Source organism: Pyxicephalus adspersus, chromosome 4, assembly GCF_032062135.1.
Source record: "Pyxicephalus adspersus chromosome 4, UCB_Pads_2.0, whole genome shotgun sequence".
Lineage (NCBI taxonomy): Eukaryota > Metazoa > Chordata > Amphibia > Anura > Pyxicephalidae > Pyxicephalus > Pyxicephalus adspersus.
The window spans coordinates 48,397,340-48,415,201 of record NC_092861.1 but is presented as its reverse complement, the minus strand read 5'-3'; the positions used below and the strand labels follow the sequence as shown (position 1 = coordinate 48,415,201).

The 17,862-nt window shown below is 35.2% G+C and overlaps 1 protein-coding gene across 1 annotated transcript in view; it reads right to left on the bottom strand.

The window, feature by feature from the left end:
• PRKCI (protein kinase C iota) overlaps positions 1-17,862 on the bottom strand; it is a 53,459-nt gene that overhangs the window by 18,775 nt on the left and 16,822 nt on the right. The window contains exons 2-9 of the mRNA XM_072408093.1: positions 11,429-11,550; positions 8,462-8,551; positions 8,171-8,221; positions 7,289-7,374; positions 5,814-5,951; positions 4,615-4,669; positions 3,816-3,874; positions 2,379-2,555 (exon numbers count right to left, since the gene is read on the bottom strand). Of these exons, the coding sequence (XP_072264194.1) occupies positions 2,379-2,555; positions 3,816-3,874; positions 4,615-4,669; positions 5,814-5,951; positions 7,289-7,374; positions 8,171-8,221; positions 8,462-8,551; positions 11,429-11,550 (778 nt within the window). The remainder of the gene's footprint in view (positions 1-2,378; positions 2,556-3,815; positions 3,875-4,614; positions 4,670-5,813; positions 5,952-7,288; positions 7,375-8,170; positions 8,222-8,461; positions 8,552-11,428; positions 11,551-17,862) is intronic.

Genomic DNA, 17,862 nt, shown 5'->3' with positions numbered 1-17,862 from the left:
TAAAACCAATACAATCATGCATTATAAAATAGCAACACCTAGATTTCTTGTAAAGTCTTTGGCAACCATAGATATAATATCTTACTGGCTTTTTGATTCTCAATCTTCTTCACATATTATGCATAAGTAATCACGTCAAGGTTTAGTATTTGTGCTACACTTTCCACAATGTACAAAAAATAAAAAAATAGTAAGGAGCACTTTACACTTGTGCACTTGCTAATCCACACGTGTATGATAAGGGGTGCAAATAAAAAAGCAGGACATTCATTTTGAATAAAGGCCGGCAATGCATCTGTAGCACCAAAACATATTCTTTATGTATTGCGGTCTGCTTGATCACACATGCCTTGGCCAACCATGTGCTGGGATGCCATTTTAGCTGAACTGCACCAAAAAAGCAACACACAGTACAAAGCGCTAGAGTAGCAACAATTAAAGTGAATGATTGAAAAGCATAACTGTAAATACAGCTTAAAAGGCATCACTAGTTGTTATAGCAAATCAGTGAACCTGGACACTCTGGCACAGAGATTTTACCACTGAAATTCTACAAAAGATACAAGGAAACAGGTTCAACACACGGGATCAACTGAGAGTGTACTTGAAAGATATGCAACTGTAAGTCTCCACTATTATCTTAATTTAGAATTTTACAAAGTTAAGACTGTTCATCTCAATTGCAGGGAATTGGGTCGGTATGAATATCAAGCAGCTTGTATTAGCAAAAGTGGTAAATAATGTCTTCTAAATACCTTCAAAGACAGGTTTGCTTTAATGGCACCGAACTTGCTTGTACAATCTGATTGTAACATGTGTGGTCAGCTTTAACACTATTAAGGTAAATATATTGTATAATTTGATTTTTTTAGCACTATCATATCTGTGTACTTGTATATTTTTCTTGTAAAATAAAGTCCCAGGTTTTTTTATTCTATACAGCTGACTAGTTTAAACAGTCAATATTACGGCATTCATAACTAGATCTGTTCCTCCTTTGGCGACTGTACTCGTAACTACACATTCTTGAGCTGTATACTGAATACTAACTTTCAAACGTTTTCTTCAACATGCCAGAACCATATGTGATTAAAGAAACAGACTTTTTTTAAGCAATGCTCAATCAAAAGACAACTTCATCTGCCATACTCTTGAAAGATACACTGTTGGCTGTAAATTGAGCCAATTGGACTATGATTCCTCTGCATGTGCATACATATCATTCTAGTTATTTCTTTGGCTTGGGCTAGACTATAGCGGGTCAGTAATTGCCTAGGGGGTATCCATGGATACCCCCCAAGCAATTATTGGAAAGAAAAATTATGGAAAAGAAACCCTTTTTCGTTACCTCTTACCAGTTAGGAGCACTGCTCTTAGTCTTTGTATAGAAAGATTTTTTTAAAAAATTTCAAGAATGATGACTGGACTATAAGAAATAGTTACAAATAGTTTATATGTTGTATATACATATTCCAGTTGGGGAGGGGGTTGATTATACAATCAGGACATAACATGGTATTGTGACATGTTTAATGGGAACAACAATTGGTTGTACAACAAAACACAACTGAAAAAATAACAGAATGAAAAATAAAGGAAACAATTTTTTTTAAACACCATTTTTTTGGACATTAAAAAAATCATAATATAAAAAAAACTCATACAATTTATATTTTTGGTTCAATATTTTTATTTTTGTTATTTTTTTCAATTGTGCTTTGCTGTATAAGTCTATTGTGTAACATAATTCTAAAGAAGTAGTCTGTTTAACAGGGAGTATCCTTGACTGGTAACGTGACAACTGTGTGTTTCTTTTCCCTAATTTATTTTATAGTTTTTTCTTTGCAATAATTGTTATCACTATTGTTTGCCTTTTAAACAAGTCTGAAATAAATGATATGTTCTTTTTTTAAACTGCATGGTTCATTTTATCCAATGCTATGATGGTATGACCTGGCAAAATTTTAAAAAATCCACCTGAGCAGAGAAAACATATTAAAGATAAAACACAGCATTTTTTCACAGCCCCTATTGCAGCTATTCATTATAAAAAATAAACAAAATCATGCATGTGAAAAATAGTCATGTATAATTGCAGACATTAAAAAAATAATTTCTTGCTTGCAAGATTAACATGCTCACATAACTCTGATCTATGCTTTAATTTACAGTTTTTGGTTTTCATAATTTTCTCTAACCTTTAAATATAAAGCAAAGTTAAAATTAAATCTATCTGGTTATAAGCACTGGTAAGCAGAATTACCTTGCGTAACTGACTACACTATGAAGAATAAAATCTATAACAATACAAGCCTATGCAATGTTAAAAGTATATAACCTAAAGAAGAAGACAAAGACTAACTTTTGGAGCTACCAACCTCATCGTCATTGACCAATTCTTTTTTGACCACTTTCATTGCATAGATGCGTTCTGTCTTCTTTAGCCTCACCAGCAGTACTTTGGCGTAGCTGCCTCTTCCAATAACTCTAAGTAAATCGAAATCCTGCAGACCAAGGCTGGAGGGGGGTTTACCACTCTCCCTGCTGTTCCTAGCCTGCAAAGAGATCACGTTCACAAAGAACAGATGAAAGGTGCTATCATTTCATGTTACAGCAGCATTTTGTAGCTATTGACATGGTGTTCAGCATCAAGACAAGAAGAGGATGATTTGGGAACAATACTATTCATGGAAGAATACTGATAAAAGACAAAAGCGCCCTAGCAATTCACCACATGGAATTCATTATTGTGAAAAAAGAAAGATGTCTATGTCTGAAGCTTAAGAGAAGAACCATGGAATTGCGGTGTTCATACAATGAAGAAAATACATTCAATTTGCTACTTTAAAGGCTGGCTATCAAGTGTAAGAAGAATATGAAATGAATATATGTTCATGCAATACTGGAGAAGTGCAATCCAATAATGTTGGGAACCATACAGGGGAGCAGAATATTAAAAGGCACTATATGGGGGGGGGTGCAATATTGAGGACACTAGCAGAACATATTACTATATAATGATAGGCACCAAAATGGGGGAAAACCATTTCAATACCACTACATGTTTGCTTGAACTAGCTGTACAGTACAGCACCACAAACAACATTTAGTGTTATACTATGTTACATTGGATACCATATGTTTGGGAATTTTGGACTTCTAGGTGTTCAAAAATATTAAACATGGCTCAAATGAAAAAGGTTTACCAAACCAAATATATAGTAATGTTTTGTTAGGGATGTAGGTCCACTTCAATAAGTAATTCAGAAGCCACCTTGACCACTAAGTCTAGGAGCCAGTGGGCCCCGGTAAGGATCATGGAATATACATTTAAAGAAGTGTTTACAGGTAAAGGTGGAGGAAGGTCTGCCAGGTCTCTTAGGGCAACTGACACTTGATGACTACTGCGGGTCACTTGTTTAAAATTCTTTTTCTATATTGTAATAGAAAAACTGATATAACATCTAAAACTTAAAACATTAATATCCGGAAACCTTTATTTTATTTCCCATGAAAACGTAATTCATCCCACTTAACAAATGACATGGGATCATAAACGTAACAGCTAGATGATAGCATGGATTAAGGGTCACCGCTATATTACAAAAGCAATTTCTTTTCTTCCAGCAATACAGCAGTGAACGTGCAATTTCCTTCACACAGTGTGCCATTAAGGTCTATTTCTCCTTTTTCATCTTGAGGAATGTCAGAGCACCACACATACAACCAAACAATGATCAACAATAAGCCTTAGAAAATAGAAAAGTTTAATAATAAAAGTCACAAAATCAAATAAAAATTTTAAATCATTTTACCTCTTTTTCTTCCCCATCCTGGTCCAAAATATCCTGACTCCCGTGCCGGAAGGATGGTTCTGAAAAATAGCCATTCTAGTTTAGATCCTTTCATTAGAAAAGAATATTTGCTGGGAATAGTCATGATTCAACCAGACATTATTCTCTACATTAGTTCAACACTTCAGTTGCATTTACTATTGGGCTTCATTGCTCTAAAAGCAATCTTAAACACAAGATGCACATACTGGCAGGAGGACATGATTGCCAATCAACATGCTGCAACCAGGACTCAGCCATAATTGATGACACCATGGGGCCGGAGTTCTGTTAAGGGAGGACATTTCCCACAATAGGGTGGAAGGAAAGATGAAGATATTTTCACTATGTGCTCCAAATCACTATAAGGGTTTGTTAACAATGTTTGGGAATGTAACTTTCTAGCATTATCAAATAACTAAAAAGAAAACACCACGGTGAAACAGTGGCTGTGTAGATCTGTGGGACTTTTTGAACACAGGGATGATACCATCACTATTCCAAATATAATGGATGTTTGTCAGGTGTCACATCACAGGCCTCTAATTATAACTCTGAAAACCATTACAAAAACAGATCAAATATCATTTCATGTGTTAAATATTTTGCTATTGGTCTAATAAATATTTGCCTAAAAACATTTAAAAATAAAAAAAATTACGGTAAATATTGAGGTTCCTTAGTCCAAACCATAATAAATACAGAAAATATATACAAAACTACTAGGTACTGTGAATACTCTAAGAGCCTAGTTTACCCAAATTACAAGCATTTATGTTACCTGGGTCATGATGTTCTGGGTGTACAGATGGTGGGTCCATTGGTATGATTGGCTCCTGCAAGTTAAAAAACTGCATTTGTCATTCTTTAAGTGTATACATTCATCATGTAGACTCAACTAACAATAGTAATATTAATCCACCCTAACTAGACATTGGCTTATGATATACAGTATGTATTAACGTTCATGGTTTATTTGCTGGGTAAAGCCACTCAACATTTACACTTTGCTAGTAAATAACGCTTAAATTAGTTTTTCATGCGCACATTGGAATGTCTAAAGAATAATTCTATTGCAAAAAAGATCCAGAATGCACTTAATGAAACAACGCTCATGCATTAAATCTTTGTTCACATTAATATGACATAAATTATTCACATACAGATAACATGGTTTGTAGCAGCTCTCACTATAGCAAATAACTGCTGGGCTGACCTACAAAGACACAATTAATTCATATAGTTGTCTGTCTTATGAGCACTAAACAAACAAGGATCTATCAGTGAAATTGGATAGTAAATATTTTATTAGGCATCTAGTATAAAATTACCAATAAGCAAGGTATTAGATTGTAATATTAGCAGTGGTAAATTAAAGCAATTATGTACCCTTGATGGTGATCAGGGAATAAGCTCGAACTCCAAGCATTATTTCCATCTGATCACTCCTTGAAATAATCATATTCGCTAATTTCCCTTATTGGACACAAAGTATGAATACAATTAAAGTTTTGGTTTGGGGATTTGCAGGCTATTCCATGTTCACTAGAATATGAAGCAAAAACAATCAATCTTATTTTCCCAACCAATCTGTTTTTCTACCTGGCAAAGCAACACCATAAAAATAAGTCAATATGCTGCTCATTTCCAAGACCTCTTTAGAAGCATAAAACCAAGCTTCAGCTTCTATAGGCTGAAATGCTGCAGAATATTGACCACTATAAAGTTAGCCATACACTGTATACTGCAATGAATGTAATCTTTTCAATCCATTAGACACTTGATTAGTTAAACATTTTGAATCATTAAAAAAATATTTAAAATGACTAAGCATACATGTTTGTATTGATGAATGATTTTTTTATAAGGATGTTGACTGAAGACTGAATAATTGTTTTTTTTTTTTTCTTTTGGTCTATGAAAATATAAAACATTTCTCTTGACATTTTGCTTCTTCATGTGACTGGTATTGTTACTTACAGCTATTGTATGTCGCCCACATTCTATGCTAACAAGCTTGTGGCATTTTTTATGAACCAACAGCTTACAGTTGATACATTTATAACCTTGCCGTCCTAGCCCCCATATCCGGTCGGTGCAGATGGCACAGTGCGCTCGCTGGAAGAAGAGAAAACACATGAAAACATTTCATTTCAACAGACTGTCTGCATGAGACTCCTACACAGTCAGCTGTCTGCAGTGAATCTAGGAGAGCAGACATAATCACTAAACAGTATACTTCTGTCTGCTGTACACAGCCTGCACATAACAATACATTGTAAATATGTAGGAGCATGAACCTTTTCACCCATGCAAATTACTACCGTAATAAAAAAAATGTATTAAGTGTCTGTACCAGTGCCTAATTCAAACTATAATATGTACAACTAACTCCACTATATCAGGAAAAGAATGTGTGTCATGGTAAACACTTTTCACATAACATTTCATTTACAATCAAAAAAATATCCATTATATATGCAGCCTTAGCTACTCCATCCAAATATATGTGTTCATGCGAGGCCAATTTAGGTATTTCCTGGGATCTGGAGGAAAGGAGTGATGTGCCCTACTCCCTCTCCAAAACATCGGTCAACTCTGCACTAGTGGAGGCCTATAACAAAGTACTGCAGAGGTGGTATTTGGTTTCCTGAAAATCACTCCTCCTCCCCATTATGTTTCAGAGGCTGAGAGAAGAGGGGTACAATGGAACACATGTGGCGATCCTGCCCAAAAGCTCAGAGCTTTTGGTCTGACATCTTTAATATCATCTCGGCAGTACTGCAAATAGACATACAGAGCTCTCCTGAAGGGGCTGTTTAGTAAAGTGAACTAAATTAGATCCAAACCAGCCCAGAAATTAGCCAAACTCATTCTTTTGACAGCCAGGATTACACAGGCCATATCATGAAAACTGAATGTAATATCCATAACCACTCTTTGCTAAAATGAACTGGGTGATGGTGAACGACAGGTTAACACATACACTGAATAATACCCTAGACAAATTTGATTTGACTTCATTACAGGTCTAATTAGATGTAAATACTTCTCGGTAATCATACTATGTAGAGTGAGTATTTTCCCTTCCTCAAGGGAATAAATATAGTGATTTATCCTAGGTGATCCCGAATAGGGGTCCAAAGAATGTGGGCATGGTTAGAAATGTTCTTTTTTTATAGTATTTTGAGAATTTTATTATTAATAGGATGTTAATTGGTGAAATTTTACCCATTCTAAAATGTTTTAATTGTTGTTATCAAACTGTCAAAATTTGAAAATGTTATTGTTACAGGCTAAGTTATATATGTCTTTTAAATATGAAGAAATCTAATAAAAACATTGAAATACAAAAAAGGGAGAATTCCTTAGGGTGAAAGTGTAGTTTATTGCAGCACAACAGTCTAGAATTGTGTTGCGTATCTTCTAAAACAGCATTAAGAAGCAATACTTACTCTGTTAAATCTCTTTGCTTGGAATGTGTGACCATTTGCACAGTACAGCTTTCGCCATCTTCTTGCTCCACGTCTGTAGATAGACTCTAATTACAAACACATAAAATGGAATTATTATTTTTCCTAAATGTAAATATTTGTATATCATATATATATATATTTTTTTTTTTTCAGGAGAACTTTTTAAAAACATTTTTGTAGGAGGGGCTTCCAGAAAAACAGGACTTCCATTAATCTTCAATTTACTTTTTGAACCAAGGTCCACTTTTAAAGCAATAACATTTGTTAAAATGTAATCAACCTGATATCAACCTGATATAAACCTGCTGTAAACACTGCATAAAAGAATCAAGATTGGGGGAGAACGGGTCAGCAATACAACCCTATCAGAACTCTGATCTGTGTCTGTGCCACAAAGCTAAAGAGAATTGTAAAGGGAGCTTTTTCAAATCATTAATGCACTATGGCACTTTTATTATTCAGACAGAAGACAAGGGGTTGTTGAAGTCCTGACAGCACTGTCTCCATTAAAAGGCTCAACATAAATACATTTATCTGTACTACTTTGCTGCTGGTCTGGTGTTTCGCCTTATGGACCTGTAATGTTTCTCAATGGAGATCATTTTTGGTTTATCATGTCATGAAACCATTAACTGGTTAGAACCCATTTAGTTTGAGCAGTCACTTTCCTATTTTGAGAAAGAAAACAAACATGGATTGCTACTACAAACCCAGAAATTTGCGTTCAAGTGGACATAAAGCGTATCACCTCCTAAAGTATAAATCAAACGTGATCTGACAAAACTAGATGAAGGAGTCGGAGTAAGCATTATGACTTTGCTGATGTCTGTAAAATATGTGTAAAAAACAGACTGTACTTACTGTCTTCTCCAGGGCAGGGCATCCCAGGCCTCTCAGGAGCACAAGGAAACACTGTGAATACAACATGATGTTTATTGTAATATCACTGAACAGCTAGTGTTACTCATATATTCATCCTTTTTCTTTGTATATTTGGAACTAAATGACCTAATCATTTCATTTTATTGTCTTACCAGCACCTTTACACCAGCACCTCTAATGTCCAATGTTTTACACAAGATTACTTTTTCTAGCTAACCAACCGCTTATTATTGATTACAATGACTTAAAATAAATACATTATTTGCTCACCATGAATTAGAAGCTCGGAGTCTTTATTTAGTTCATACAACCGGAAAGCTTCTTCAAGCTCCAACTGTGAGGAGACAGTGCACGGATCTCCTGTTATAACATACAAAGGGAAACAAACAATGAAAAATACAGCTCACCCATCTGAGACAACAGACACTGCAATGTTTTCATATTTAAAGTAGAACTATTGCCTCTAATAAACTGCAGAACCTAATTTTAGGTGTATTTGCATGCCTTCAAAGTCCACCTAATGAAGTTTCTTGTAACTATGTGGCAATGATTTGCACTGCTTTTGAATTTGGAGTATTGTTGTCACAGTCAGCAGCAACTTATTTTTTTTTTTTCAAACAATTTTTTATATATTATACACACACACATAGCTAAAGACATATTAAAGTGAAATATATCACTGTTTTATCCTTTAAACTCATATTCTTATTTCAAATATACTGTATGTCATTACATCAGATTTCTAATGAACTCACTACCCTGGGGAACGTCTTACAATAGAAGAATGTTATTAAAAAAGGACATGTGTCTGTGGAAATTCCTATAGTCAACAAAATTTATATTGTGTGAAGCACAGAAAATTCAATTGGAGCTTGCACAGTGACTTGCAGAAATTAGCATTTCAATTAAATAGGGCCTATCAAAAAAGTAAATAAGTTAATGTGACACTCCACCAAATGCCAGGTGATATATGACATAGCCTGGAGACAAAGCTATATGCATTACTTTCCCCTTCACTACAGTTGTCTATAGGTAATTTCAAAGCTGGGCCACAATGGAGTGTTAATGGTTGGGAAAATACAGCTTTCAAATACTTGATAGCAGGTACAGGGCCTGGGGGAGATAGTGTGATCTATGTGATCATAGGTAAAATGAGCAATGCCGCTTCTGTCAGCTTTATTTAACCTAACTGTACTGGGAAAAGGAAAAACAAAACATAAAAAATAAAAGCTAAACTGACACATCTAAAATATAGAACTAAATTCAATAATACTTCCATTTGCATTATAACAACAGTTTGTATTAATAATCCATACTCTAGTTCTGCTTTAAAATTTTACAAAAAGCCAAGATGGATTTTGTTTGCAGGAAAAACACATGTAATGTTTCTAGGTATCTGGGATTTATGGAATATAATTTTACTGAAAAGTCCCTCCAACATGGGACAAATTATAATTAAAATATATGTATATTTATGCACACACTTAGTGACTACCTAATTTCAGAGTTTAATTTGATAATGTGTTTATCACACCAGGAAACCACACGCTAATAAAAATAGATGTGAGATGTTGGTAGATGGGACAGCTGGAATTCTTGGAAAAAGGTGCATTGAGGATTACAATTAACACTGACTAAAGCCAGATGGAGCTAGACAATAAAGAACAAACAACTGTACAATATCCAGGTTGGTTTATATTTTTTGTGCTGACGTTAGCTTTATACAGTGATATAGTATAAAGAAATTCAAATTGGAAGTGAAAGAATAGTTTGATTTGATGGTAAGTTTTATAATAGTGATAACCCACCAGTGCACAAAGAGGGGCTCACATCTACCAAAGCTCACATTACCATTGATTCCCCACTACAATATAAAAAGATATACTATATTCAAACAGTCAAAAACTTATTGTAAACTTAACCACTTAAGAACTTAAAAGTACTTTTGTTCTGTTCTGTGCCCACCTGTGTATCAATAATCTGAAAGATCAGGATCTGTAGATAACTTGTCGTCAATTACTTTTAAAGCTAACACACAAACTTGCACTGTTATTATTATTATTAAACAGGATTTATATAGCGCCAACATATTACGCAGCCCTGTACATAAAATAGGGGTTGCAAATGAAAGACTAATACAGACAGTGACACAGGAGGAGAGGACCCTGCCCCGAAGAGCTTACAATCTAGTAGACTGTTGCTATGGTCATAAAAGTGATGCATTTGGTTTTCATATTAATGCAAAAACCATTTGAGGTGAATGTCAAAATTAGCTGCACCTAGCCATGGTGGAAATAAATGATTGGCATTGAATCGACTATGACCTAAACCCTTTATTTGTGTGGGTCGATTTACAAATATGTGGCCCCCATTACATGGTTTTACTATGGAAATAACAAAAAAATGTAAAAATAGTTATGAATTTAGAGGGAGCAAACCACAGGATCTCCCTATGACTAGATCATGGCAACGAAGCTTTCCTGATTAGAACTAGCTATGTTCTGTTCTAAGGTACAAGATGGTAAAAGGAGTACAGGTAAGATTTGTCATACAAAGCAAGCAGTAACAACATTGGGCCCGATTTATTAAAGCTCTGCAAGACCGGGGAGGATACGCTTTCATCAGTAAAGCTGGGTGATTCAGCAAACCTGGAATGACTTAAGAAATCTGTTCCAGGTTTGCTGGATCACACAGCTTCACTGATGAAAGTGTATCCTCTCCAGCCCTGGAGAGCTTTATTAAATCAGGGCCATTGTCCCCATGGGAAGGGGGGAAGCTATGATGGCCTGGGTGTGGACAGAATTGTTTTTCATAAAACAATATTCAGGGGCTAAGATATCGATGGTCTGCTCATACATAAAATGGTTTTGAGAGATGTAACAAATATTTCATGAACATTTAGGCATTCCAGATATAAAAAAAGCCCCTAAAAAACCCAAACAAAAAAACAAACAAAAACAAAAAACAAAGTGCCATCAATAAGCAATTAGGAACCCATTTGTTCTTGTAGTTCAGGGTTCACAGGCGTTAAAACTGTGGGTCGGAATACCTGTGAACAGTGGCTTTGGCAAATTAAACAAAAGCAAAAAGTAAGAGACTATAGCAAAAAAATAAATAGGTGTTGCTATGTAGTCTTCTGTTTGAACACTCTTGTAATGTGTAAACTCATCAGAAAAACTTTTCTACCTTTAATATAAAAAAAACTATTTAAATTGTTTTGCCATTAGAAATTATTACCTTCTTCGTCAATCCATTTCATTGTGAATAGCTGTTCATTGTCAAAGGAGCACATGTCTCGCACCTCATTACATAGTCCATCATAGGTGATGCTGGGATCAAAATGTGTAATCATGATATCTCTGGAGAAAGAAAAGGAAAAAAGTGTCAGACCGAGAAGAAATTAAATATTTTAATGTAAATTTACCTAAACAATGGTCGCTATTAAAGATGAACTATGTAAGTGTAACAAAGCCTGCAGAATCAATTGGCATCTTTTATAGTCCATTTCTAAAACTACATTGCTAGATTCCATACCGTTATTCGTTAATACATCAGTTGACAGTGAGAGTGGGTGTTTAATTGGCATTCACAATTCTGGCATATTTTACGAGGGTGAAAACTTAGAGAAATTAAAGTAACTTTAAAAAAGCATACACCCCCCTGAAAGTGTTCATGTTTTACTATCAAACATCACAATATGGTGGATTCATATTGTTTATTTGACACTGTTTGGAACAGAACAAAAAATCCACATGAAAGTAGATTTCTGAAAGGGAGTTAAGTTACATTTCAGGTAAATAAAAATATAAAAAAAACTGGTTGTACAAATATCCACCACTTTAAAATCTTATTTAACAGATGCATTTGGCAACAAATACAGCCGGTGTGGTTCAGCAATCTGTATCAAGGTATTGATTTTGTTCTCTTCTATTAAACTGCCCCAACTCTCTCTAGTATCATTGATGTTGTATGTGAATGGTCTGTGAGCAAATGCTTTTGTTCAGAACTGATTTTCTCAAGCAGCTTGAAATAACCTCAAGAAAGTCAAATGTAGGTGAGAAGTAGGTCAGAAAAGCCCTGGAAGAATCTCAAACTGATCTCAAATGTTTTATTTACTTTTCCACTCAAGTTCTTTTTCAAGTCCAGCCACAACATACTGAATGTTGAATTAAGATCAAGACTAATATTAAAAAATATTAATATTTCCATTGGCTTTATAAAGGTTACAAAATAAAAAGCAGTGCCGTAAAATACTTATCTCTGACGAAAACATATCACAGCAGAAAATCTGAATATATTCTCTAATTTAATAAATGGGCATCCTGGCCTTACTCACTAAGGGATTCAGCACCATTGCACCCTTCAATCACACCGTATTATGGCAGGGAGTGTCACAGACACCATCACATCGGCCCTATCTGACAAGGATTGACCTGAGCCAGAGAAGGGGTAAAGAGTAAGAAGAAGCAGTGTCATGAGACCTGCCTAGAGATGACTGGGGGGAAAATTGTGTGCCCTAGAGTTGAGCTTTCAAACAGACCTTCAACCAAAATGGAAGGTCTGCTTACACTATTGGGGCCACTTATGGATTCCTCATCCTATAAGGAGAAAATTGTAAGAATTAGTATTAGTTTATCTGTAGTTGTTGTTGTATGTTTTTTTGAGGAAGATGTATGTGAAACACAGAGCAGATGAAATCTCACAAGAAGACAGTTCATTGAAAGAGTATATAATTGTAGGATCTGAGCTGCAATCCAAAGGAATCCTCCTGGACGGACAGGGACATTGTCTTTTGTTAGGTGACCTCCCATTTATAAAAAAATTTATTAAATTATGACATGCAAAAAACACGTGAGCAGTGGTAACACAGAGGTAACTTGATGTTTATAAGACATTACATTTTTAATGTCTTCAGCTATTTTTAGGCCATAAAGTTTTAGATTTGTGCTTTTTACTGTCAATTGCAGAAGTCATTCATTTGGTAAATTTACTAAAATGTTACACTTTCATCCAAAATGTACAATAAAAATGTACATAAAATGTACAATTTCATCCAATTCTAACTCTAAAAAAGCCTATATTTCACTGCAAAAATGTTTGGGGTCCTGGTCCAAGAGAATTTCATCATTCACAAGTTGCAAACGTAAATATCACAATAGCAAAAGATTATTATTATTAGGTCATTAATGGTGCGTAGACTATAGTGATTGAACACCTATTAGTGAGGAGTATCTAGTTTGAGATTCCATTTATTACAGATCACTGCAAATTAATTATTATTGGTTAAAAAGGGAGACAGATGGAGTGTGTTGCAAGTTAAAGGTAACACCCACACCCGATTGACTGCTGTGGGCACCATATTCTTTTGACCCAAAAATGGAATGTTTTAGAGTCAGTTCAGTTTTATTTCATTATTATTTTATTCTATTGTTTGTTATATGCTCACCTGCAAACAAAACAAATAGGACTAAATAAACCCTTGCCTTTGGAGGGTAGACCTCCAGACCTTGTATGATATTGAAATCAATACAACCAGTTTTCTCCTTGTTGAACAGTCTAGCTGACATGCACTCAATAAACGCTATCTGATATTTGCATGAGGAGCTCATAAAAGGCTGCAAAAGGCACACAGCTCTCCGAAAGCTTGCCAAGAGACTCGACACAATGAGAATGTAATAGATATTCATGCAGAGATCTGTATATATTATAGGCCTATCTGCTACCCTGTAGGAGTTCTTCTAATCCCTAGATACATGGATAGAAGGGCAAACATGAAAGAAAAACATTTCAAGATAGCACTATTCTCAGATTTATTATGCTTTCACTAACACAGTTAATAAAATTCTGCAATAAAATGTACCATAATAAAGCTAATCTGTAATATTGAAATCTATCATGAATTACCACACATATTAATATTAATATATACCTCCTAAGGTACATTACTTTTTCATATGTGAACATTCCTGAAGTACATCTACATTATGAGTTTTCCTTTTTCAAATAAAAAAGTAATTACTAACATTTACCTAGAATATAAAAGCATGTCCTGTACCTGTGACTTTTGTATTTGGTGAACCTGAAATCTATCTTATGAAACCTTGTACCTGACTTTTTGCCAACAATAAGCATGGCACAGGCAGAGCAAAAACTAAGGCTAGGTATCAGACAAGAATCTGGCGTGTGTACAGCGCTTATCCTAGCGGATCCACTAACGAACGTAATGGAAGTGAAGGGAAGGAAGCACAGAGGGGAGCCGCCGATCCATCGTTCTCCTCCCGCCGATCCTTATCGCTCTCCATAAGGCTGCGCTGTACTCCTAGCACTTGTTCAGTCTTTTGTTGTTGGAAAGGATTTGTGAAAGATCCTTTCCAACGACAATTATTGAACGCGTGCACATAGCCTTGGAATTTGAGTAAATTTAGACTTAATCCACATTTGTCAAGTTACCATCCAGTAAAGGCTGCATACCTCATTTACCATGTGAAGGGATTGATAACAATTTAACAGAGAATTACAAGTTATTTTGTAGAAGAAGAAATACAAAGACTGGTCTTTTTCTATAACTATATAAAAGTAAATAAAATTATAAATAAAATTATTCAAGGCTTTCCCAGGGGTTTGCTTGGATGCTAAAATCATAATGATTGTAGATTTTATGTTTTCTTTAATGATACAGAAAACCTATTGTACATACTGTCATTTAGGAATAATTGATGTATCCATTCCTGTATGTTTCCAGCTGGCTGTGTAATTAAATAACCTCCTTTACTCCTGTGACAATAATTATGCCCACACAATCACTCCATGGAAAACATTTTGTACTCTAGCCATCTTTTATACTGCAATGTCTGATAAATCAGTGCTTGCACCATTCATTATATTGTGATTATCTAAAGCAATGATGAACAGACATGATTCCAGTATATGACTGACACATGCCCAATATACTATAACAGGTCTAAAGAACTATATTAGGAAGTCAGGAGGCAGGTGATTAATGACTATATCTATTTTTTGTTGTTTTTTTGTAGGCTGCAACTTGTAGAGCAATGACACACTGCCCAGGCTGTTCCCTAACAAGTAAATGTTTATTATTCAAATAATCCCATCAGGAGAACCTGTCAGCAATTATAAACCAGCCCTTGCTAGAAAACCTAAACTAAAGTTTACTGAAGCCAAATACAATCTTCTCACGTTCATGTTTAAATTATTTATACAAACACATAAAAAGAAGCAAGTTTTCTAACTAAATGTTTAGATTCAAAATGAATAGGACAAGATGTGTGTATATTTATCACTACCTAAATCACAAGGTAAACGTGCCTCAAGGAAAGGTCCTGGTGAAGATTAGATCATTGGAATCCATGGGAATTTCAAACATGGGCTTTTAAAGACTCAGGGTAAATGCTGGGGAAAACGTCCGTGTAGACTAAGCTTAAATTGTTCTAACTGGTTAAAACTGAGCATTGTTGGAGATGCCATGGTGGGATTGGTACAATGTTGCATCTTTTTTGGTCCTGTCCTTGAGGTAGAAGTTAGAAGAATAATCCATCACTTTACAGGCATTTAAATCCTGGATAATCCTTCCTTTTTTCTCCTACATCACAACTCATTTCCTATAAAAGCTTTTATCGGTAGTAAAACCCCGTCAATGCTGCCAGTGTTCTTGTGTTGTGCATGACGCAGGAGGCTCCCCACATATTACTTTGGTTTCAGCATGGACCTTATAAGTTGTATTCATGGAACTGGAGAACAGACCAAATGTTTTAACACTCCAACTAGGGACACTTCATATAGGTATTGATCTATACATCCAGAAGCCACAACTCCAATTATACATATCTTATTGGCAGCCAAACAATATTTTGAAAAATTGAAATTCCAATATTGTTCCATCCATTTCAGATATTATTAGAGATACTAATCTGTATTGCGCTTATGAAAGAATGTTTGCAATTATGACAACAACAGAATCCATAGTTTTACATGTAGTTGTTCCCGATGGTTGGAACTGGAGAACAGTTTAGGAGCCCATAATTCTACTTGATGCAGTTTTGGACTCTGCAGTATATAAACACCACCTGGAGAGCAAAGGAGGTGGTTGAGCCATGACTGAGTTTTCATAATACTCTCTGAAATATTAAGGTATTCGAGTGTATTGGGCTGGAAAATGACAGAATGTAAGATGATTTTTGACATTATAAAGCACTCTCTGGGGAAATAAGTACACAGTCAAACAATTGGCAACCATATCCAAATAGAAAAGCTTGTTATGATGATATGCATTAGTGAAAATCTTTTATTCTGAGATACAATTGATTCATGCAATGAACCTGATGGATAACACATGAATAGATTTATGGAATGCTGGTAACTTTCCGATGAAGCCTACGGGTGAAACGTGTCAAGGACCTTTTAAAACAAACTAAACAACATCATTGCAGTATCCTGGTCATGCATTGACAATTTGTATGTAAAAGAATTAATGTTTTTATGTTGTTTTAAGAGAAAAACAATAAATTGTAAATGTTTACATAATCTTAATTGTTAGTGTTACAATTATGCATCATAAAAATCCTCGGCATACTTTTGCAAAAGAGAATTTAACCAACCCCTTTGTTTTGTCCGGGGTCTCCACCCAGGATTGCTTATGGGCTTCACTGTAGTACATCCCAGAGATACCTCCGCTTTCCTTTTATTGTATCTTTGTTAACATACTATGTTTTTTCTGCTATGGTTTGCTAGTCTTATTTTGTGTATGACTTTGAGGTCAGCAGATCCTGCATACTTAGAGCTGTCAATTAAGTGACACTCCATAGTATTTCCATTTGCCGTTACCCTTAGCGGTTATATAAAAGGTTCTATGGCGGAGGAGTTGGTCCAGTATAATTGCACATTCCTAGAAAATGAGAGGACGATGGTAGGAGGGAAAAGGCTTAGTTAAGGAACTGACTTATTAATTTTCCTAGCAGGTTCAGGGCAGATTGTGTGTAAATTTGTATGTTGCCATTTCGCATACAAGTAATGTTTTACCAAGAATCTCTTTAAATCTGCTGCAAAGAAGAGTATTTACAGTGTGCTAGTATGCATACAGATACAGCACACGCTTTGATGCAGAAATCATTTAATGCAGTAATTATGAAACTATTTATTTGTTGATATAAAAAATATAGAGGGGAGCTAATATGCAAAATACTTTCTGCAGAGACAAAGCAGATTTAAAGCTAACTGTAATTAAAAATAGCCAGAAAGCACTATTTAGGTTGGTTCCTATATTGCTGCCATTTAAGGGTTAACTCTGCATGTGCCCTGCACATCTTTAGGGGTAAACAAGGTACATGATAACACAGCCATATGGCAGAGCACATCCAATTACAGCAACTCCCCAGGAAATCAGCCATGGTGCATCGCCAGCACAGCATGTTTTGACAAGTCTGTTTATTCTCTCCCACCAGTTTTATCCTTGCTGTTCTTTTCCCCTGAATATCTGCCTTTCCAAGCAAAATTAATTAGTCATCATTTTGCATTTGAAAATAAATTATAGTTGCTGTCCCTGTTCTCACAGCAGGAATATATAAGCCACCCTCACAGTCTCCACGGACTCCTGTACAAGAATCTTACATCTGTGCAGCAGGAGAAGCCTAATGCGCAAAAAAGGCAACGGCAAA